The 19,958-nt window shown below is 55.3% G+C and overlaps 9 protein-coding genes across 9 annotated transcripts; 5 read left to right on the forward strand and 4 right to left on the reverse strand.

Annotated features, from left to right (window-relative positions):
• Window positions 1-1,482: 1,482 nt before the first annotated feature.
• Window positions 1,483-3,558, forward strand: BO86DRAFT_390398 (cardiolipin synthase). The gene is made up of 5 exons (XM_025672376.1): window positions 1,483-2,101; window positions 2,156-2,275; window positions 2,379-2,701; window positions 2,775-3,039; window positions 3,362-3,558. Exons 1-5 carry the CDS (start codon window positions 1,902-1,904, stop codon window positions 3,483-3,485), a joined length of 1,032 nt encoding a protein of 343 aa, XP_025526107.1. The 5' UTR covers window positions 1,483-1,901; the 3' UTR covers window positions 3,486-3,558.
• Window positions 3,559-3,805: 247 nt separating this feature from the next.
• Window positions 3,806-4,851, forward strand: BO86DRAFT_341739 (acireductone dioxygenase (Ni2+-requiring)). Its single transcript, XM_025669087.1, has 3 exons — window positions 3,806-3,982; window positions 4,095-4,466; window positions 4,598-4,851. Exons 1-3 carry the CDS (start codon window positions 3,953-3,955, stop codon window positions 4,730-4,732), a joined length of 537 nt encoding a protein of 178 aa, XP_025526108.1. The 5' UTR covers window positions 3,806-3,952; the 3' UTR covers window positions 4,733-4,851.
• On the reverse strand, window positions 4,847-6,636 carry mmm1 (ERMES complex subunit MMM1). Its single transcript, XM_025670046.1, has 3 exons — window positions 6,560-6,636; window positions 6,467-6,491; window positions 4,847-6,396 (listed from the first exon to the last, which is right to left on the reverse strand). The coding sequence occupies exons 1-3, from the start codon at window positions 6,576-6,578 to the stop codon at window positions 4,968-4,970; spliced, it is 1,473 nt and encodes a 490-aa protein (XP_025526109.1). The 5' UTR covers window positions 6,579-6,636; the 3' UTR covers window positions 4,847-4,967.
• Window positions 6,637-6,796: 160 nt separating this feature from the next.
• On the forward strand, window positions 6,797-8,233 carry BO86DRAFT_390402 (DUF1183 domain protein). The gene has a single exon (XM_025672377.1). The coding sequence runs from the start codon at window positions 7,061-7,063 to the stop codon at window positions 8,036-8,038; it is 978 nt and encodes a 325-aa protein (XP_025526110.1). The 5' UTR covers window positions 6,797-7,060; the 3' UTR covers window positions 8,039-8,233.
• BO86DRAFT_390403 (transcription factor TFIIIB subunit BDP1) lies at window positions 8,057-10,335 on the reverse strand. Its single transcript, XM_025672378.1, has 3 exons — window positions 10,147-10,335; window positions 8,221-10,068; window positions 8,057-8,170 (listed from the first exon to the last, which is right to left on the reverse strand). Exons 1-2 carry the CDS (start codon window positions 10,172-10,174, stop codon window positions 8,354-8,356), a joined length of 1,743 nt encoding a protein of 580 aa, XP_025526111.1. The 5' UTR covers window positions 10,175-10,335; the 3' UTR covers window positions 8,057-8,170; window positions 8,221-8,353.
• Window positions 10,336-10,671: 336 nt separating this feature from the next.
• On the forward strand, window positions 10,672-13,209 carry BO86DRAFT_316540 (E3 ubiquitin-protein ligase BRE1; the record flags this gene model as incomplete). Its single annotated transcript, XM_025668131.1, has 6 exons — window positions 10,672-10,860; window positions 10,990-11,133; window positions 11,193-11,244; window positions 11,302-11,849; window positions 11,901-12,974; window positions 13,036-13,209. 6 exons carry the CDS (start codon window positions 10,672-10,674, stop codon window positions 13,207-13,209), a joined length of 2,181 nt encoding a protein of 726 aa, XP_025526112.1.
• A 494-nt stretch (window positions 13,210-13,703) lies between these two features.
• BO86DRAFT_390405 (urease accessory protein UreF) lies at window positions 13,704-15,041 on the reverse strand. Its single transcript, XM_025672379.1, has 2 exons — window positions 14,746-15,041; window positions 13,704-14,683 (listed from the first exon to the last, which is right to left on the reverse strand). Exons 1-2 carry the CDS (start codon window positions 14,921-14,923, stop codon window positions 13,884-13,886), a joined length of 978 nt encoding a protein of 325 aa, XP_025526113.1. The 5' UTR covers window positions 14,924-15,041; the 3' UTR covers window positions 13,704-13,883.
• Window positions 15,042-15,306: 265 nt separating this feature from the next.
• BO86DRAFT_365178 (protein kinase COQ8) lies at window positions 15,307-17,860 on the forward strand. The gene is made up of 3 exons (XM_025670047.1): window positions 15,307-16,243; window positions 16,301-16,583; window positions 16,638-17,860. The coding sequence occupies exons 1-3, from the start codon at window positions 15,440-15,442 to the stop codon at window positions 17,732-17,734; spliced, it is 2,184 nt and encodes a 727-aa protein (XP_025526114.1). The 5' UTR covers window positions 15,307-15,439; the 3' UTR covers window positions 17,735-17,860.
• Window positions 17,861-17,946: 86 nt separating this feature from the next.
• On the reverse strand, window positions 17,947-19,657 carry BO86DRAFT_341757 (alpha-mannosyltransferase; the record flags this gene model as incomplete). The annotated part of the gene is made up of 1 exon (XM_025669088.1): window positions 17,947-19,657. The coding sequence occupies one exon, from the start codon at window positions 19,655-19,657 to the stop codon at window positions 18,107-18,109; it is 1,551 nt and encodes a 516-aa protein (XP_025526115.1). The 3' UTR covers window positions 17,947-18,106.
• Between the last annotated feature and the right edge of the window lie 301 nt (window positions 19,658-19,958).

Here is a 19,958-nt window from a genome sequence, read left to right on the forward strand (position 1 = left end):
GCTGCCCTCTCCGTTTGCCTGGTATGGTTCGCCGTACGCAGCCCGTACTTTTGAAAGCATTGCATTCTTTCTTCATGGCTGACCGAAAGGCTGCTGGAAGCCGAGCACAGGGCAGTCGTAGGATGAAGTGTCCTTCTCGGCGCTGGCCTCTGACCCTGAAGAGCCTGAACAACGAACGCCCCTTGTTCTTTTCCCCTCGGATATGGTCAGCATGCTCTGTCTAGATTGGAAAGAGACCATCCTGAATGCCACGTCAAGCTCTAGGCACGGAGCCGACTATACGGGATCTTGGAAGACATACGAGCCATGAGAGATGAGCTTTGGAGTCTATGGTTGCGCGTGTTGTAAGAAAGGTAAGCTCGAAGACTTACGGGGAAGAAGCGATGTTGTCCTTGTCGTGACTCTCTACCGACTTGAGATACTACTCGATATTTGATCAGTATTGTATCGATCAACGTAGACCTCCTTGTTTCAAGGGGCTTTTTTTCATATCGGTAGGCGCCTCGACCAACTGAATATCATGTACGCCGTTCAATCACGCTTCAGCCATGACTAGAGGAGTTCTGTGGCTGCAATATTGGCCTCGCAAAGAAATTAGCTTAAGGAAGTAACTGTCTATTCATGATCACAGCCTCTAGATTGGCATCTCCGGCCGCAAGTTCTTTTCTCCATCTTAACAAGATGGGCTATGGGCTAAGGAGATATGGGCCGCAGCCATTCAACTCAGGAGCCCACCCAGAATGTATGCGCTGATAACCGATCATGCTAGCATATATACTTTCGTTATACCGACAGCGGGCATTGCGTCTGCGAGTGATCATCCCTGCTTTGAGTTGTATCTGAATCTAAATCGCAAACTCTCGGCTCCTTGCTACCAATAGTGGGAATTGTAATGACCGGCATTTAAAGCTTTGTGGAGCAGACTTCACCCAGTGTGCTTTCACGTCATGTCTGAGTGGGCATGACTCCAACCATTGATCGGTTGAAGTAGGCTGTCGTCTCTCTTCCTTGGTGTTTAGGCTGGGTCGGAGGATGTATGTATGTGTTCGCTGCGAACTGTCAATTCTCACCCACTTTCTGCTTGATAGACGAGGATGTGGTGTTTGGCTTCGTTACTTGGTCCCCTGGAATGTGCACTGGGGTTATTTGGAATACCCATTGTAATAGAAAATGATCAATTCTTCGCAGTCTTACCCCAACCCGGCTGCAGTATATGTTGTTGCGGGTTGATCATCTTGAGCTCTTCCAAAGTGCTGTATGCAAGAAGAAACCACACTCAGTAAGAGCTCCTGAATCGACTGTTACTGTGTCTGACACCAACAGCCTGAGATTCTGACGAGGACAAATAGAATCCTGGTCATCCATCGCCAGAATAACTTCGATATATACAGTACAATCACATGACCGCGGACTAACTTTTCGCCGCTGCCATTTTCTCCCATCACGGGTGTCCATCAGCATGTATACACTCTCCTCCATCTCCTCTACCAGCTCATTTCGAGCCTCGTCCCCTTTTGTACCACTCGGCCATCCCAAGTCGGTGGGCTGCCGCTTCGTGGATGGCAATTGGTTCTCAGATCACACTTATCTCCGTCTAAGCCGAGACCTCACGTGCGTGGGAGTCTACCGGGAGTCGGATAATCTGGCCGCTTGTGAAGGTCAATATACAATTACATCACGTTATTCAAACAGCTGCGACTCTGAACACTTCCATCCACGGGATTTGCATATTGTACTGCATTGCGTCTCCACGGCACGGTTATATGACTGGGTTTTTCTTGAAAGTGACATCTATATGACTGCTCTCGTTTCGTGCTAGCATTTCTGTCTGGAACGCACTTGTCGCATTTATTCACCATTCGTGCATTCTGCGCCAAGACCTATCATACCGTAATCGCATCATGGCAGTCCTCATGGCTTTGCAGGGATCTATACGGGCCTCTGGGCAACTCCCCCGCTTGCCTTGTGTGCTCCGATTCCCATCCCTCGGACATGGCTCCGTGCCCAGGAGAGGATTGCAGCCGCTGCAAGTAACCGGAGCGCGCAGCTTCTCGGTCCTTACGCCAGGCTGTCGCTTGCGCTCGCAGTTGATTCAGGCAAGGTGCGATGTTGTTTCCTATTTCGGCCGGAAGCCGAGTTCTAAACCTATGTCTAGCTTACGGGGGAAGAGAAGTAGTAGTCTCTGCACAAAGGAGTCATCGCAAGGGGCACGGATCACTGTCCAGCAGAGAAGATGGTCGGCGCAGAAGTCGACCGACTCGAACGATACGCAAAAGTAGGTTTCTCTCTTGGCTTAATTCTCCCCATTCTATGGGGACCGAAGGGAATCCCTATGATACCGATGACACGTGCCTCGTCGAATCCTGACATGAACGCAGCACTGAGCCCAAGTCCAAAACTGCGGCTATTCTGTCAAAGATCCCTAGACCCACCACCCACGAGAACATCTACACTGTTCCCAACATCCTCACTCTCACCCGCTTAGTTGCGGCTCCTTTGGTAGGGTACTTCCTCGTGCAAGGCCACCACACGGCCGCATTGGGTCTTTTCGCATATGCCGGCATCACGGATCTTGTGGATGGCTGGATTGCACGCCGATGGAACCTGCAGACGGTCGTCGGGACGATCATCGACCCCATGGCTGACAAGCTACTGATGACTATCGGTGTTGCTTGCTTGGCTGTCAATGGATCGATTCCTGGTAAGGCATCATGTGCAGTTGACGATTCACGATAGTCGGTTGGGAGGCAGGAAAGCTGACATGTTTCCGACAGTCTGGCTCGCCGTCATTATCCTCGGCCGTGACGTCGGCCTGGCGCTCTCCGCTATTTACTATCGATGGATCTCTCTCCCCCCGCCCAAGACCATGGCCCGGTACTGGGACTTTTCTCTCCCGTCGGCCGAGGTCAAGCCCACGACAGTCTCCAAGGTCAACACTGCGTTGCAGCTTCTCCTCGTGGGGAGCGCAATCGGGATGCCCGTGCTTCCAGAGACAGTGATTGATGCGTGGCATCTAAAGGAAGCCATGACCGCATTTCAGTGAGTGCAGTTCCCTTTCCCTTGTGCTTTTTTTGTTGTTGGTTGTGTTTTTGTTGTGTGGGGCGGCATAACAGCGGCGGTTGGGGTGTGTTCAGCACATACGACCACAGGGTGTGGAAAATAGGGCTTCCCGTCCGCTCAGCCGTACTCAAGCCACACGCCGGGAGGTTAGTAGTTGGGTGGGTGACCACCAGCGAATCCCTTCTGTTGTATGTTTTTGGGTTACACTTTTTGCCCCCTCTTCTTGTGTCGACATCTCGTGTTAGCCTCTCGTGTTCGAATTCATTGTTCTCACGGGAAAGGTACATGCTGACCAGGACAGATACCTCGTTGCCGGAACCACGATCTGGTCCGGGCTCAGCTACGTGTTTTCCAAGGATGCCGTCAAGATCTTGACGAAGGAAGAGGTGCAGAAGCGCATTGCTCGAGCTGCCGGGAAGAAGTGATTGCGGAATATATAGTGAGTAGATGTATGTACATAGGTAGCATACTGTGATCGGAGCATCTATCTGAGCATACATTTCGTTTAGAATCTGCATGCACAGCAGACACCGCATGAACTCAGTATAAATTTATTCTTAGCAGTATACATAGTACTATCCTTATATACTCGTACGACTGCGTACCTAAGGATGATATCTACAGCTGATGTGCTCTGCTGATGTAATGGCGACATTCAGAAGCCGACGCAAGATTTTCCCACGGACCAATGGTGGGGCGGGGATTCAGCAGCAGGGCAGCAGTTCGGCGCATTTCCATCTGAACTTGGAACTTCGTCGTAGACTTCCCCGCCGGCAACTTACGTCTACCTACTCGATCAACTAACTCAACCTCCAAACCTCCTCATCTTCCGCTTCAGCTTCAGCTTCACCCTCATCTGCAGACCCCCTCCTTATATTCCCCAAACACCAAAATGAAGGCCTACTGGTACGACAACAAGCCGGTAAGCAAGCAGTATCCCCTGCCTCTCCAACCCCTCCCCCTCTTACCCCCCACCCAAAACCCCCCCAAGCCACCCTCCCAAAACTAACCCAAGGAAAAAAAAAAACAAAAAGGGCGACCAACGCCTCCCGCACGACAGCAACCGCCCGGTCACCGAATCCTACCTGGCCACCCTGGGGGTCATCTACCAGCACCTCCCCTCGCTCGCCGCCGTCGATGCCCTGGCCGCGGCCCGGGGCTACAAGAACCGGGACGAGATCACGGTGTCGCCGGCGACGATGGGCGACGCCTACGAGACCAAGGTCAAGAGTTTCTTTCATGAGCACCTGCACGAGGACGAGGAGATCCGGTACATCCGCGACGGCCGCGGGTACTTCGATGTGCGCGGGCAGGAGGACGAGTGGGTGCGCATCCAGCTCGAGAAGGATGATTTGATTATCTTGCCGGCCGGCATTTATCATCGGTTTACGACGGATGAGGGCGATGTATGTATCCCCTCTCTCTCTTTTTTTTTTTTTTTTTTTTTTTTTTTTTTTTTTTTTCCCTTCCCGGGGGGCTTTTGGGGCTGAGGGCTGGGCTGAGGAAACGGATCGGCTAACGTGGCTTGTGACTACAGTATATCAAGGCGATGCGGTTGTTTCAGGAGGAACCGAAGTGGACGCCGTTGAATCGCAGTGAGGAGTTGGATGAGAATCCGCATCGGGTTGGGTATTTGGGTTCCTTGGGGAAGGCTGCTGTTGCTGCTGTTTGAAGTTCTTTGATTCCGGGTAAGATGGATGGGCTGGGATCGGGTAATGGGTGGAGACTAGGAGGAGGAGGAGGAGGAGGTGTGGGAAGGGATGTATATAACTAGGCACATGAAATTATGACACCCAAGTTGATTCTTATTCTTTTTTTTTATCATTGTTGAAAAGTCGTATCACTCGCTAGATGCGATCGTTTCTTATGCGCCTAAAGCCGACCGTCAATGCAGAGTCAACCCCATACTATTGCCCCCCCAATGACCCTGGCATATGCAAATCACTCAACCCCCCCGAACTCTCCTCCCGCATCATACTCGCCGGTCGCAGGTCCCCCGTCTCCACGTTGTAGCTGGAAGTCCGCGACACGCTGTCGAACTGCGGCCTCGACGCCAGTCCACCCCGGAACCGTAGTCCCTCCGTCTCATGCGCACTCAGATGATCCGACATGGCGCCGCCGCCGCCGCCGCCGCCGCCGCCCCCTCCGCGGGACGCGCCGTTCGACGCCGTCTCGGCCTCCTCGCCGGTCCGGACCCCCGTTCGGCCCATGCGCGGCCACAGATCCGGCAGCCCCACCACCTGCACCCGGGGCTCGACCACGCGCTCCTCGAACCACGCATGCACCCGGGCTTCGACCAGCTGCGCGACCTTGGGGACATCCTGGAGACGACTCCGGGAGCCGATCAGCGACCGCACCGACAGATCGAGGCGGTAGTCCGGGAGGAAGGAGAAAGCCACGTTGCTCTTCGGGGTGCCGGTCTTCGGGAGCGCCGACGCATCGGCTCCCTCCTCCACGGCGACGGAGGGCGGTTGAGCCCCGTCTCCGGGGGCGTTCTTGGTCCCATCGGCCGTGGGCGGCGACGGGGACGGGGACGGACTATGGAGAGGTTCCGTGGAGGCGGGGACCAGCGAGATGCACAGGGTGCCCGAGAAGCGCACCACCGACACCGACAGTGCCACCGGCAGGATGGCGGAGCAGGGCTTGGGGTAGTTGAGCAGCAGCGACGTCTCGACGGCGATGGAGAGGTTGTCGTCGCTCAGGTCGACGTCCATCAGCGCCTGCAGGCGGCCGCCGTCGGAGTTTGGGTCGTCGACCGCGATGATGCGGCAGTTGCTGAAGATTGGGAACTCCTCGCCCAGGGAGATGTCCGTCACCGCGATCTTGTCGAGGAACGAGGGCTTCTTCTCCGGGTTGTTCAGGGCCGCGTTCAGCGAGCCCAGGATCGACGACGTCGGCGAGTCCTTCAGCAGGTATGCCGTCTGCCGGTACTGCGCGATCGTCTGCGCGATCAGCACGTTGAACCAGTCCAGGGACTCCGGCTGGTGCGAGGAGTGGTGGATCCGGTGCCGGCCATGCTTGGAGGTGAGGTTGGGCGGGATGGAACTGTAGTAGGTCTTGCGGAGGATCGACTGCGTGTTGGTCGACGAGGACGGCACCGGGCGGAGCACGTTCGAATTCGACGGCTTCTCCCGGAGCGAGCGCGAGTTGGCTGGGTTGGTCTCATTCGGGCCCAGGTTGTAGATCGAATTCGACCGCCGGTGGGTGGAGGTGCGGTGCGAGAGCCCGCGCGAGGGCGGTGGTGGTGCTTCGCCGAAAATGAAGAATTTGATGAAGGCGCCGATCAATAGGACCACGGATAACTGCCCGAGCAAGAATCCCTGTGTGAAAGATAGGCTACAGTAGCTCTGTTAGCCTTGGTCCTCCCTTCCTTGAAGGCCGTAGTTTAGTAAGAGGAGTGACGTACGAGGATTGCGCCGGGACGGGCTCGGCTGATTTCGCATTAAAGGTCAGTCAGTCAGCTCAAGGACAATCTAGGAAGGCAGATAAAAAAACACACCTTGTTGATAACACATCATCAGCACACTGTCGCCTTTGGGATGCTACCCATCAGCCATCGCCACTGTTGCTGAGAACTTGAAAGCTGAAGCTAAGTAGGAAATGAATTGAAGGCGGCGAACGGCAAGTGGGCGGCGCCGTCGAGGTTCCGCCTCCGATGCGCGCTAAGCCGATTAGTTTCTTGTCTTGTCTGGCCTTCGATTTATCTGATCGGAGTCGCCCTCCGTTAGTATTTGATTTTTGATTCATTATTATTGTTCTGTTCCATGGAAGTTTCCATCTGCTGAAAGGACACGTTGTACATTGATTAGGTTGCACAATCAATCCAGCCACAAGCTGGGAATCGGCTGTACACAACTCTTTCATTCACTGTTGCTTGCTGACACGGTTGCTTTCATATGATGCTTCTGACTTAAAAATCTACCCCAGATTCCAAGGATTCTTTCTCATCTCGCAATCTTCAAACTGACTCTCGAGCTCGAGACCAACAAACGCACCCATCATGCGCCACTCACGCCTATTACAGCTCCTCCTCCTTCTCTTCTCACAGCCGCTCCTATCATATGGCCGATCACAGCAACCCCCAGGCAGAGATGCCATCCTCCTCTCCCGCGTCCACTCGCTCACTCTGCGCGCAAATCGCCTGACCACCTCCCGACGCGTGTCGCCCATCCCTCAGTTGAAATGCATCGGTCCCTCCAAGCGCATCTGCAACCTATACCCCATCGAAACGATGCGATGCACAAACGAAGGTTACGACTACGACGAAGAGGACATCCAGTGGACCTGCACTGCCTCGCTCCCACCGGAGTTCAAGCTTGGATCAACCGACGTAGTGTGCGAGGGTTACAGGGATGCTGATGATAAATGGGTCTTGAAGGGAAGCTGCGGTGTTGAATATCGCTTGTTGTTGACGGAGTTGGGAGAAGAGCGCTTCGGCTCAGGAAGGCAGGATAGCGATTTCTGGCCTGCAGACGTCGACCTATCTGGCTGGCGGGGCGTGTTTTCCACACTGGGCAATTTGGTTTTCTTTGGATTCATGGTGGCGTGTTTCTTCCTGATAATGCTGCCCATGCTGAGAGATTGTTTTGGCCTACGCGGAGGTCGGCGAGCTGAAGGGCTCGGTCGCGGCTGGGGTGGGTGGGGAGGAGGTGGTGGTGGTGGCGGCGGCGGCGGCGGCGGAGGCCCCTACCCTCGTGGCCCGCCCCCTCCCTATACCAGTTCCAGTTGTCCGGATCCTGCTCCTGCCTCTGAACCATGGAGACCTGGGTTTTGGACAGGTGCTTTGGGCGGCGCTGCGGCTGGCTATGGCCTGGGAAGCAGAAACCGTCGCCGCACCCCAACTTTCACACAAAGGCGCACTCCATCTTTCACGAGATGGGATGACCCCGGTGAAGGTAGCTCAGGGTCGCGCTCGCGCTCGCCGCAGTTTTCAAGTACATCCACAAGTACCGGGTTTGGCTCGACTAGACGCCGTTAAGGGGTGGGGAATGGCGAGGAGAAAGTGGGTGGGCTGTGAGTCTGATTCGAATGGCTTGGTGCGTCTCTTTGCTAGTTCATGGAGTAAACGAGTCTCTTAAATGAAGGAGCCACATGGCGGTTGTATTGATGCCTAGATCAGGGTAAGCATAGGTATCCAAGGGAAAACCCCTCTGAAAATACCTCGAAAACCAGACACCTTCGGTACCTGCTTTCCCAGCTTCCTTCATCGTAACACGAAGCACATAACGCCTGTATATTGCCACCTCTATAGGGACTCTGCCAGGATAACGCACTGTGTGCATGGCATAGATCCTCAAGGAACGTCGTCGATCGTGCCCAATACCTCCTCGGTTCCACCGGCCATAGCTTTCATCGCCTGCCTTCGGCTGAGTCGTTTGACCTTAGAAGGCATGTCGCCATTTTGGCCAGATCCTTCAGCCGCACCGTCCGGGTTGCGAAGCAGTTCTTCTTGAGCTTCCTTCTCTTTGGCATGCTGTTCCTCCATCTGTTTCCGTTCATCGTCTAGTTGTTGTTGTATGACTTTAGGATCATCATACACCGTGTTGGTCATTTGGGAATAGGTGCTGATGTCAATACTCTCTCGTGGACCGAGAAGAGTATCCTTGATGCGCAAGGGGTCGCGGCGCTCCTCGTTGTTAAACTTTAATTTAATCTGCCGTCTGCTTCTCCCAGGGAAAAGTTTGCTGATCATCATGAAGTCGGTGCCAAAAATACGCAACCCTCGATAAAACAGATCCGTCATTTCCTCGTCCCAGGACTCTGTCTTGGAACGTTTCCCGTAAGTAGACTGGTTGATCTTCCGAGTGAGTGTGTTTTCTACAACGTCCTCCAGGGCGCCGGCATTTCGTGCTGCATCCGCATGACGGTCAACCTGCAAGGAAGCAGTATCGAGCACGATTTCTCCGTTGACAATTCGCATCACCGGTCCCGCTTGAGATTTGTTGTCAAGCATGCTGTTTCCTTCGACTGCTGGCGTGGCCTCGGTTCCATTGGCCTTGACTGGAACCTCAGTGTCCCCCTCTTGCTGTGCACGTTGTTTGCGCTCTTGCTCTGCTTGGTCGAGGACGCGAAGTTCAGTTTCTCTCTTGGAGAGTTTTCCGGTCCGAAGGTCCTTGCATAATTCCGACATTTTAATGAGCCCGGGGGCGATTTCAACGTTCTCGGAACCTTCAGGAGTTGGCTCGCGCCTTCTCCGTGTACGAGTCTTTCTTTCTTTTTTCTTGGCCGTCGCATTCTCACCATTCCCTTCCTTGACAGATTTCCTTCGGACCTTGACCACCTTTCGAGGTTGCGTAGTAGGGGCGGGCGTCTGCGACTCTGTCTCTGTTTGACTTTCTGAAGGTTCTTGAGTGTCTATAGCGTTGGCTTGAGAAGCGGGGGGCGTGGGAAGTGGAGGGACTTGGGTCGCTGGAGGTTCTGTCGAAGCGGTAAGAGGTGGGATAGGAGTCTGGGCCGCAGAATTGGTCCTGGGGCGTTTGGTAGGGCGAATCTCGATAGCGCCATCTGCGGGACGGCGCGCGCGAATTTGAGGAGCAGCGGCCTCTTCAGCACAACGCTCCACCACGTGTGTTGGGCTGACGTCCCTACTGCCATCGGCGCGCGTTTCCAAGGGTTCGTTGATCGAAGACTGAGAAGCAAGTTCGGTAGGTGCGGTACTGGGTGGGGTGGGTTGGGGAGGTGGTGGTACGACTTCTGCGACCCCGGGAGGCGCTGCTGAAACAGAAGGCTTCCGCTTCGGTTGGGGGATTGCGATCGCGGTCGCAGACAATGAGGGCGTAGTTTTCTTCTTCGGGGCCGCCGCTGGTGTTTCAACAGGGACCGTGTGAGCGGCAGCGGTAGATTGAACAGAGGTGGTAGAAGGGCCTGGCTCAGGTGTGGCTGTCGCGGTCGCCGGCTGCGGTGTCTGGGACGCAGACGGCTGCGACGCAACACTGGGCCGTCGTGGTGGAGGGGGAGCTGGGGCGCGTCGGGCGGGCGCCTTCGGAGCAAACTTCTTGCCCGACTTATCTAGCGAAGCAAGAAAGATTAGATACGAGTCACACTGGGAATCGGAGTCCGAGGGAGGTGAAGGGAAAGAAAACTTACTGATGACCGAACTGGAAAAAGACTTCATTCCGAATATCAAATTCTGATCAGACTAGGTCATCGCCGACAGGTATTCGCTGGTAAAACAGCCGATCAAATGAGGGAATGAGGGAATGTTTGTGTGAAGGACCGAAGGAACAATAATGAGAGTGAATGATGGGTTGGTGGAGGTTGCTGAATGGATGCTGAATGGATGAAAGAGTTGAGTTCGAGTCTAGATGCCCAGATCTGCTGAACTCCCGGGGAAAGTGGATGGGGTCACGTGGGAGGCGCTAGGAAACGCAAACTCCCAGGCCGAAAATCCTCCTGGCTTTCCTTAAGTCTTGCTTATCTCAACCTTCTTTAACACATAAGTTGAACCGCCATCCAGCAGCATTCACTCTCTCCACTTATACCCCCCCTCCCACTCCACCCACCCTCATCACCCCCATCTTCAACGGTCGGATTCTCTTGCGCTCTCGGCTTTCGGCTCGTTGCTGCTCAGTGGTGACGGCCTCTAATTCACTTATGCCTCTGTAGCCACTGATGCCGGCCGCCGAAGCATCCCCCGTCGCATTTTCCGATTCCGGTTTTATCACGATGGAAGACCGGAAAAGAGCCGCTGCTTATGACCACAACGACTCGGCTCCACCATTGAAGAAGCAGGCGACTTCTGTCAATGGTGGTAGCAAGCCGCACCCTGATGCTGACATGCCCTGGAAGGATGATCTCGAGGTGAGTGCCACGAATAGCCCACGTGGGTGTCAACTTACCCCAAGGGTTACCCTAGAAACCCTTCCCAACGCCAAAGTCGACTTGATCGTGGACTCAACCAGGCGAGATACTGACGTCTCTTCGTCGCAGCGATTCCAAAAAGACGCAATATGGCGCCAGATGCAGGAGTACAAGCGGGAGAAGGTCTCCCTTGAGGCCAAGTTGAAGGAGTTATCCAAGTCGACCACCAATCATAATGATCACCTACGTATTATCGATGCCTGGTACAAACAAGTGAGTAGATCACCGCATTTTGCTCGCTCTGTGTTCAAGGCTGATTGATGCTCGTTAAGTTGATCGATGAGGTTAAAATACTCATGGGCGCTCCGGAAGAAGATGCCAAGGGTGGGTCCGCCGCGAGGCCACCAGTCGCTCGACCCCCAGCCACTAATAATTCCACAGAACCCTCGTCTTTCCAAAGCAGTCTCTTGTTTGATGATAATGAGAAGTTTGAGAAACATCTCAAATCTCGGTCGGAAGATATTCGGAAAATAATCTCGAGCGTTTTGTCTAAAACGGCGAAAGTCTCGCCCGAGGTCTCAGAGTTGCAGACCCAACTTGCAAAGAAATTAGCGGAAGAGAAGGCCACTATCAGCGACCTCGAGAAGGCGTTGGCGGAAAAGCAGCAGCTAGAGGAGAGCTTGGAGGAGGCATCTCTCCGTTACATGGTCGCTGAGAAGAAACTTGATCGTGCACGGAGCGTCACTGTCGCCAAACTAGAAAAGCAGTATATTCTCGGGGCCCAGCGGCCCGGAGGTGATAGTGCATCTGGACCGCGGGATGAACCGTCAGCCTCGAACGGCGAAACCCCGAGTGGTGAACGAAGCCCTGCGTTGGACGAAGCCCACAACAAACTCGCGGCCATCTCGGAAAAGCAAAAGGAGCAGCTCCAGAAATTGGAGGCCGAGAACGCCAAATTGTTAAGCCAAATCACTGATTTGAATATCAAGGTATGCTCCTTACGATGTTCTCTCAGCCGGGAAGCACTAACATCGGCGTAGCATACACGATTGACGGACGATGATTATGCAGGCACGGACCTGTTCAAACAGTTGAGATCGCAATACGACGATGTTGTTACTCGAATAAACCACTTAGAGGCGACTAATGTACAGCTTCGCGAAGAAGCGGCAAAACTACGGTCGGAACGAACTGCATACCGCAACCAGGTCGACGAGGAGACGCAGAGTGTGATTGCCGAGAGGGAAGCGCAACTGATGCGGGCTGAGACGGATTTGGCACGGATACGGAATGCGCGCGACGAATTATTGGCGGATCAACAAGTGCGAAAGGCCGCGCAGGAGCAGGAGAAAACCACGGCCATCAAAGTCCAGGAGCTCGCGGATGCAGGCCAGGCTCGAATTACAGCCCTGGAATCCGAGGTGGAGCGCTTGCGTGTCGAAGTTGAGAAGGAGAAGGCCGCCGCACCGAGTGTCGACGAAATTCCAACCGAAGAATTGCGTACTCGATTTCGCAATCTAGAGCGCCAATATGCGATGCTTAACACCGAGTTATCCTCGATGCAGATTGCTTGCAAGAAGTATTCGTCTCTGGCTTCACAGAAAGTCACCGATTTCGGCGCTCTGGAAGAAAAGGTTGCACGGCTCATAGCGGAGAAGTCCAAAGCAGATCAAAAATACTTTGCTGCGATGAAAAGCAAGGAAGCTCGGGAATTGGAGGTTCGCACTTTGCGTATGCAGAACTCCAAGAGCTCGGACATTGTCACGCAGCTGAAGGAATCCGAAGCTGCAACCCGGAATTTGCTCGCGAACATGGAAAAGCAAGTGAGTGAGACCAAGGAAGCACTGAACAGCTTGATTACCAAGAACCACGCTGCGCAACAACAAATCACAGAAAACAATATCACGATTGAGGGTCTGAACAGGCAAGTGGCGGATCTCAAGGCGTTGTCGGCATCTAAGGATTCGACACTTTCCAGTACGGCCAGTGCTTGTCGTACAGCCGAAACAGAAGTGGAGGGCTTGAAGGCTACCCTGGCGGACACCAAGAAGAGTCTAGACAACTGGAAGAACAAGAGTCTTGGCAACCAGTCGTCGGAGTATGAGATGCTGCGGGTCAGTACTACGTCTTATAATTGCAGAGGAAAGTTCGTTCCCATTGCTAACAATTCTATAGACGCTTGCTCTCTGTACAGTTTGTCGCCGCAATTTCAAAAATACAGCGATCAAGACTTGCGGCCACGTCTTCTGCAAGGATTGTGTTGAAGAACGTCTCACCTCGCGGTCACGCAAGTGTCCTAACTGCAACAAGTCCTTCGGCAATAACGACTACATGCATATCACTCTGTGATCTGATGTCACCTCTCCGTTTATAAATCTCTTGTATCATAGTCTACCTCTCCCTTGTCCCCTTTCCCCCTTCCCTATTTCCCTTCCGACTTGCCATTCTGCCGTTCTCACTCCCGATTTTTCTCTTTATGCCCGTTTTATTACCCTTTTTCTCTTTTTCTCTTTTTCTTTCTACCCCATATCTTTCTCTAATCATGGAAAAAGGCTCATGGTGCGGTGTTTTACTGTGTTTTTAGCAGGATAGGATTCTCAAGAAGGCCGGCGTTCGATTCAGATCTGTTCCTTTTTGATCAGATATCTTCTTTGCATATTGGCCGGGTTGTTGGTCTTCGGGTTACCGGTTTGATTCCATTTTCCTCTTTACTTTCCGTTTTGTTCGATTCCCTGTTCGTGTTTCGAGGCGTCCTCCTTGGATACCCACGTGAAGTTGAGATGAGGTATGCAGCTCACATGTAGGATTAACTTTAGAAAAAATAACTATATTGATGAAGAGACCACACAAAGATGCTGAACGCAGCCCAAATTTATCCAATGCTTCAATATTCCGCCAATACCCAAACTCTTGCGCTGACCTACCATGGAAAAAAAAAAAAAAAACACAACCAATGCCCCCTATCCCAGAAGACCAATGACTCCGAAAGAAAATGCAACTATGCTTGGTGTGGTGGGTGGTGATCAGGAATTGAAGATCCGACTGTACAGCAGCTCGTGTCTGCCCACCCAGAGATCCAACGGCGGCACGATCTGCCCGGCATCCTCGACGGGGGTGTCCCATTCCTTGTCGATGCGTTCAGTGATCATGTCCTGCAGACGCTGGCTGGCCAGCACGCTCTGCGCCTGGTACGGGCCCATGACCGAGGCCCGCACCGCCGCACTCAGCACCGCCTTGGCGTGGTTCACCATGAACACATACGCCGTCTGGCGGGCATCCATGCCCATGGCCGAGCACACGACCCCCCACAGCGGCGCCAGATGGCCCTTGGGCCCCAGCTCGTCCGCCGTATCGCCGCACAGCTTCAACGCGTCCGAGAAATCGGCAATGGCCTGCACCGCGGCGGCCGCGGCGGGGGTGAGGCTCGTCGTCGTCGTCGTCGTCGTCGTCGCGGCGTAGGAGGCCCGGAACGCACGCTCCCAGACCCCGATCAACGCCCGGCCCTGGGCGACACTCGCGCGCTGCGCCACGATGCACGGCGTCGAGGCGTCCATGTCATTGTCCAGCGTCTCCAGATCCTCCGGGTACCGGTATGCGGCGAGCACGTAGGGGATGGAGGTGCTGGCCATCGAGGCGATCGAGAGCTTCAGGAAGCGATGGAACGAGGCCACGGGGGTGACGGTGCGGGGCAGCGGTTTGTTGTGGGCCAGGTAGGATTCCAGGCCGCTGGAGTAGGCGAAGGAGCCCAGCGGGAGGGCGGAGTCCGAGAGGAGGAGGAGCGCGTGCGAAATCGGGATTGCAGCCGGTGGTGGTGCTGTGTTGCCTGTGTGGTTTGGTGAATCAGGAGGCGGGTCACGGTTGTAGATGGGGTATGTATGTACATACCCTTGGTGGGAGTCATGTCGTAGTCGGAGTCGTCATCGTTGTGGTTGCTGTACGGCGGCGGTAGCGGTGTGGACGGCGAGGACGATGCCAGTGCGAGACGTTTCCGCGCATGTTGGAGGCGGGATTCGAGATCGATGATCTCTTGCTCTAGGTCTCGAGTGGTGATTTTGACGGCCATTGAGTGGTGTTTAGCGTTCTAGCCAAGGTAGGGGAGGAGGTTCTTGGGAGGAATTGGAGGGAGAGTAACAATTGACAATTCATGATGCCTGGCAAGGGGGGGGGAGTGGCGCTTTTGTTGTAGCTCTTTCAAGGCGAATTCCCCTTCCCCGCCAGCCGCGCCATCTTTTTTTGTGCAATTTCCCCTTATCGGTTGAAGTGCCGATAACGGGTCCCATCGGACTCGGAGCTGACCGGGTGGAAGTCGAGATAAATCAAGTAAACATGATACGTAATTGGAAGAAGCCAAAGTTTCTCCGCGGTGAGATCCGGCAGAAAAGCATCCGGTCGCGTGCGGGAAATTACCGTCGAGTCCATGCGGTTTCCACCAATGCGTTCATGATTCCGGCATTACCGGTTTCTGGATAGATTATCGCTCTCCTTCGGATCGAATCATGCGCAGAGAATAAGCCTGGGGCATTGAACGGGCTACCTTTTATATATATATATATATATACCTTACAGGCGTACACAGACAATGTCGGGCAAGCGTCTATTGGACGTCATTCAATTGTGCAATGTCGCCGGGACAGTGGCCGCGAGGCATCTCGCCATCCGCCAGCGCCAGGTAGATCTATACACCCGCACTTCCTCCCTCACCAAGGGCATCAAGAGCCACGTCGATGGCCTGTGTCTCTCGGCGCAAGCTGCAGCTGCACTAGCCAGGCGATTTAATGAGCCCGACCCCGAGCCCTACCGTCCGTCCGAGTCAGCACCCACGACCGCATCAAGCTACACGGAGCCGACCCCGACCACTACGACCAGCAGTGCGACATCCGATCTCTCCCCCGCTCAGGCGCGGCAGGCGCAAAGACAGGCGGAAGCTCAGATCCCTTCGAGGGTGGCGGACCACAATGGGGGCGGGCAGGCTAGTCCTTTGGATGTCAGTCAACAACAGGATGTGTTCTACGAGCCTCCCAAGCACTCCACAGCGGGTGACTCGGGGCTTCCCCGGATGAAGTTGCCCAAGGCAGCGAACGACACACAAATCGGGGCCGATCGCGATATCAATGCGGATGTGTTCCAATCCTCGGTGAAGACTGCCCCGGTGGATCAGTCGGCAACCAACAATACGGCCGACCCGAGCGAAATTCCGGAGGAGATGATGAAGGATATTTTCCACAGTCCCAGAGTCGCAAGGATGATGTCTCGGAAGCCGGCTGCGGATATGCGGTACAAGCAGGCGGGCGCGGTGCCTCGGGCAGAGCATGCAAAGCAAATCGAACAGGAGACAGAAGAAGCCCGTGCTGTGGGCGAGATGGTCGCGGAAGCGGCAGCGGCGGTATGTTGAGCAGTGGTTTGGTCCTGCAAGAGATGAAAAGCTGACGTTCTCCCGCAGACAGAGCCAGAAACGGCTGTCGCCCTGAAGAACCAGAACACATACAAGATGGTCGAGTCCCGCGTCCCGTCATCCCGCATCGGGAGATTATGGCAATACGGCGGACTGGCCACTTCAATGGCGTGGGGTGCCATGGGCGAGGGTCTTCGCAGGGTCACAGGCAGTCAAGCCGAATCATCCGGGTCGCTCATGTTCAGCGCTGCGAACACGGAGCGGCTCGTAGCTAAATTGTCCAAGATGCGCGGAGCTGCCCTCAAGTTAGGACAGATGATGAGTATTCAAGGTATGCGCACCCTCCAAGCTTCGATTCTTCCGGACTGACGGAGTTCGCTCGCAGACACAAAGATGCTTCCTGAAGCTATCCATCAAGTCCTCCAACGAGTCCAAGACCGAGCAGACTACATGCCTGCCTCGCAACGCGATAAGGTGCTGACTGACAATCTTGGCCCGGACTGGCGCGATCTATTCTCTTCCTTCGACGATATCCCCATGGCCGCTGCCTCGATCGGCCAAGTGCACAGTGCCGTTCTGAAACGTACCGGCCAGCCCGTGGCCGTCAAGATCCAATACCCCGGGGTCGTCGACTCCATCGACTCCGACCTCAACAACCTCTCCATCCTCCTCACGGCATCCCGCCTCCTCCCCCGAGGCCTCTACCTCGACAAGACCATCGAGAACGCTCGCACCGAACTCGCCTGGGAGTGCGACTACATCCGCGAAGCCGAATCGGCGAACCGCTTCCGCGAACTCCTCCGCGACGACCCCGTCTTCCTCGTCCCCGAGATCATCCCCGAAGCGTCCGGCAAGCAGGTGCTCACCATGGAGCGCCTGGAGGGCATCGCCGTGACCAAGATCCAGGACTTCACGCAGGCCCAGCGCGACTGGATCGGCACGCAGATCATGCGCCTCTGCCTGCGGGAGATCACCGAGTTCCGGTACATGCAGACGGACCCCAACTGGACCAACTTCCTCTACAACGCGCGCACCGACCGCCTCGAGCTGCTGGACTTTGGCGCCTCGCGCGCCTACCCGACCGAGTTCATCACCAAGTACGTCCGCACCCTCGTCGCTGCCTCCAGCAACGACCGCGACGCCTGCCGCCGCTTCTCCCTCGAGCTGGGCTACCTGACCGGCCACGAGAGCCAGGCCATGGTCGACGCCCACGTCACCTCCGTCATCACCATCGCCGAGCCCTTCATGGAGACCTCCCCCGACGTCTACGATTTCCGGGACCAGACCATCACCGACCGCGTGCGCGCGCTGATCCCCGTCATGATCCGCGAGCGGCTCACGCCGCCCCCCGAGGAGACGTACAGTCTGCATCGCAAGCTGAGCGGCGCGTTCTTGCTCTGCGCTAGGCTGGGGAGTAGGGTTCCTTGTAAGGAGTTGTTCCGGGAGGCGATTCGGAGGGCGGAGGCGAAGGGGCTGAATTGACGGGATTTAGCGAGTGGTAGGGTTCTTGAAAACCTTGTCCGGGGGATTTGCCTCGTTTTCGGTTGAGCAAGGATAGAAGATCTTTCAACTCTTGTATATTAGGATAGATGTTGTGTATGAATATGGACATGACTTGACACGTTCCACGATTAACTCTAGTAAGTATACAGGTGCATACCCACGGATGATAAGACACGACAACACCAAAAAAGAAAATTACTACCCATCAAGAGGCATTAAAGCTGTCCACACCTCAGCCAACCTGAACCCCTGATTTCTCCAGTTCAACAGGTGCTTGCTACTTAGATGACGCAAACACCTGCACCCCAGAACCCCGAGACCCCAGACCTACCTACCTACCTACCAACCTACCTACCAACCCCACCATCGCCCCCCATACATCGCCCGGTAGTACTTCTCCACCCTCTTACAGACCCCCTTCTTCCCCTCCCAGGCGCGGAACCTACCCTCGAGCTCGCACGCGGTCCACCGAATCTCCTCCCAGAACTCCTTCTCGACGTCCCGGCCAAACGCGCGGATGATCTCCGGCGGGCCGGTCCAGGCGCGGGTGTAGCGGCCATCGTCCCCGATGGCGGGGTTGACCTCGTGCGCATCGAAGACGGTGGCGGGGTCGAATTTCGGGTAGTTGGCGTGGATGAAGAAGGCGCGGGGGATGCGGGGGGCCGTCCTGGTGGTATTGGGGGGTGACAGGAAGAAGCCGTGCGCTTGCGGCTGGAGTTTGTGGGTTTCCTCCTCGCGGTGACGATGACGAGCAAAGTCCTCGGTGGGGTCGAACTGCACCATGGCGGAGCCCGCGAAGCCGCCGCGCTGCGTGGTGTGGCCGATGGCGCAGAGGGGCTCGGCGACCTGGTAGTGCGGTTCCGCGAGCGCCGTGGCCGCCGCCACGAAAGTCTCCTTGTCGCCTTCCCCGGCGGCGCCCTGCGACAGCAGCGGGTAGTAGAACTCCGGGCCGTGGATGTTGTAGTACGTGCTGAGCAGGAGGGTGCGCAGGTGGGATCTTTTCGAGAGGAGGACTTCGCCGGATTCGCTGGACGGGCGCGTCGGGGGTTTCGGGGCGGGTTGGCCCGTGATCTCGTAGTAGGAGGGGGAGATCGTGGAGGCCCAGAAGTCCGGCCAGGTGATTAAGCCGTACGAGAGGAAGGGGTCCCGCGTGAAGAGGGTCTCTGGGGGGAAGAGTGCGAAGGCGTCCGCGTCGAGGAAGAGGATCTCTTCGAAGGAGGAGAAGAGCATTGCGAAGAGCTTGAATTGGTATTTTTCGATGTGGATGGAGTGCGGGATCGCGCTGAGGATCGTGGAGAGCACGATGCATTGCGCGTTCAGGGACGGGAGGACCACGTCGCAGATGTACGTCTCGTACTCGTCTTCGCTGGCGAGGAAGACCTCGACGGGGAGCTGGGAGCCGGTGCGTCGGAGCATGCGCAGGGATAGCACGAGCACGGGGAGGTAGGATCCTCCGGCGGTGGACACGAGGCCACGCGTGTTACGGGTGTAGTTCAGTTGAGGGGGCGTGGTTTTGATCGCGTTCAGGAAGCCCCTGTGCGTCTGTTGCAGGTCCTCGATGTCCATGGGGAGAAGATCGAGGAACTCGGTTTGATCGTACGGGTCCGCCTGCTCGAACCGGATGGAAGGTGCCATCCCCAGCCTCAGAGGGGGTAAGCATTTTGGTTCGTAAGTGGTCAGCAGGGGCTGGAATTGGCGCCAGAATTCGATGTGGCCTTCAGTAGCATGACGCCAGGTGACTTGAGCTTGTCTGGGGGCAGCTGGGCCATCTATGGAGGTGGCTTCGGGTGTATCACTCTGCTTGTGCCAGCGCGAGAAAGACTGGCTGCATATCAACACGAACAATAGGCCCGCCAAAATTATGCGTATGCGTATGCGCAACGCTGCGCGACTTGGGAACATTGCTCTCCGGAATTCATGAATCAGGGGATTCTCAGTGCAGCGAGACTGTTGTTGGTCAAGCGCTCATTGAATCGGGTCTTTATTGTAAATTTGTCACACCCCCGAGGCGAAGAAGTTGTACAGTCGCAAATTTCACAATAAGGAGAGGTCCAGTCGATATATTTCACTGTGTCTGTTGGATTTGTATGGAGACTCAATGCTTTACAGGCGCTAATTGGAAACACGAGAGACAGACTTAGATGCAGACTGCGAGAGACACAAAATGTTGCTTAGGGGATAAACAAGTAGGCGGGCATGTAGT

The sequence above is a fragment of the Aspergillus japonicus genome (assembly GCF_003184785.1).
Source record: "Aspergillus japonicus CBS 114.51 unplaced genomic scaffold BO86scaffold_36, whole genome shotgun sequence".
Classification (NCBI taxonomy): domain Eukaryota; kingdom Fungi; phylum Ascomycota; class Eurotiomycetes; order Eurotiales; family Aspergillaceae; genus Aspergillus; species Aspergillus japonicus.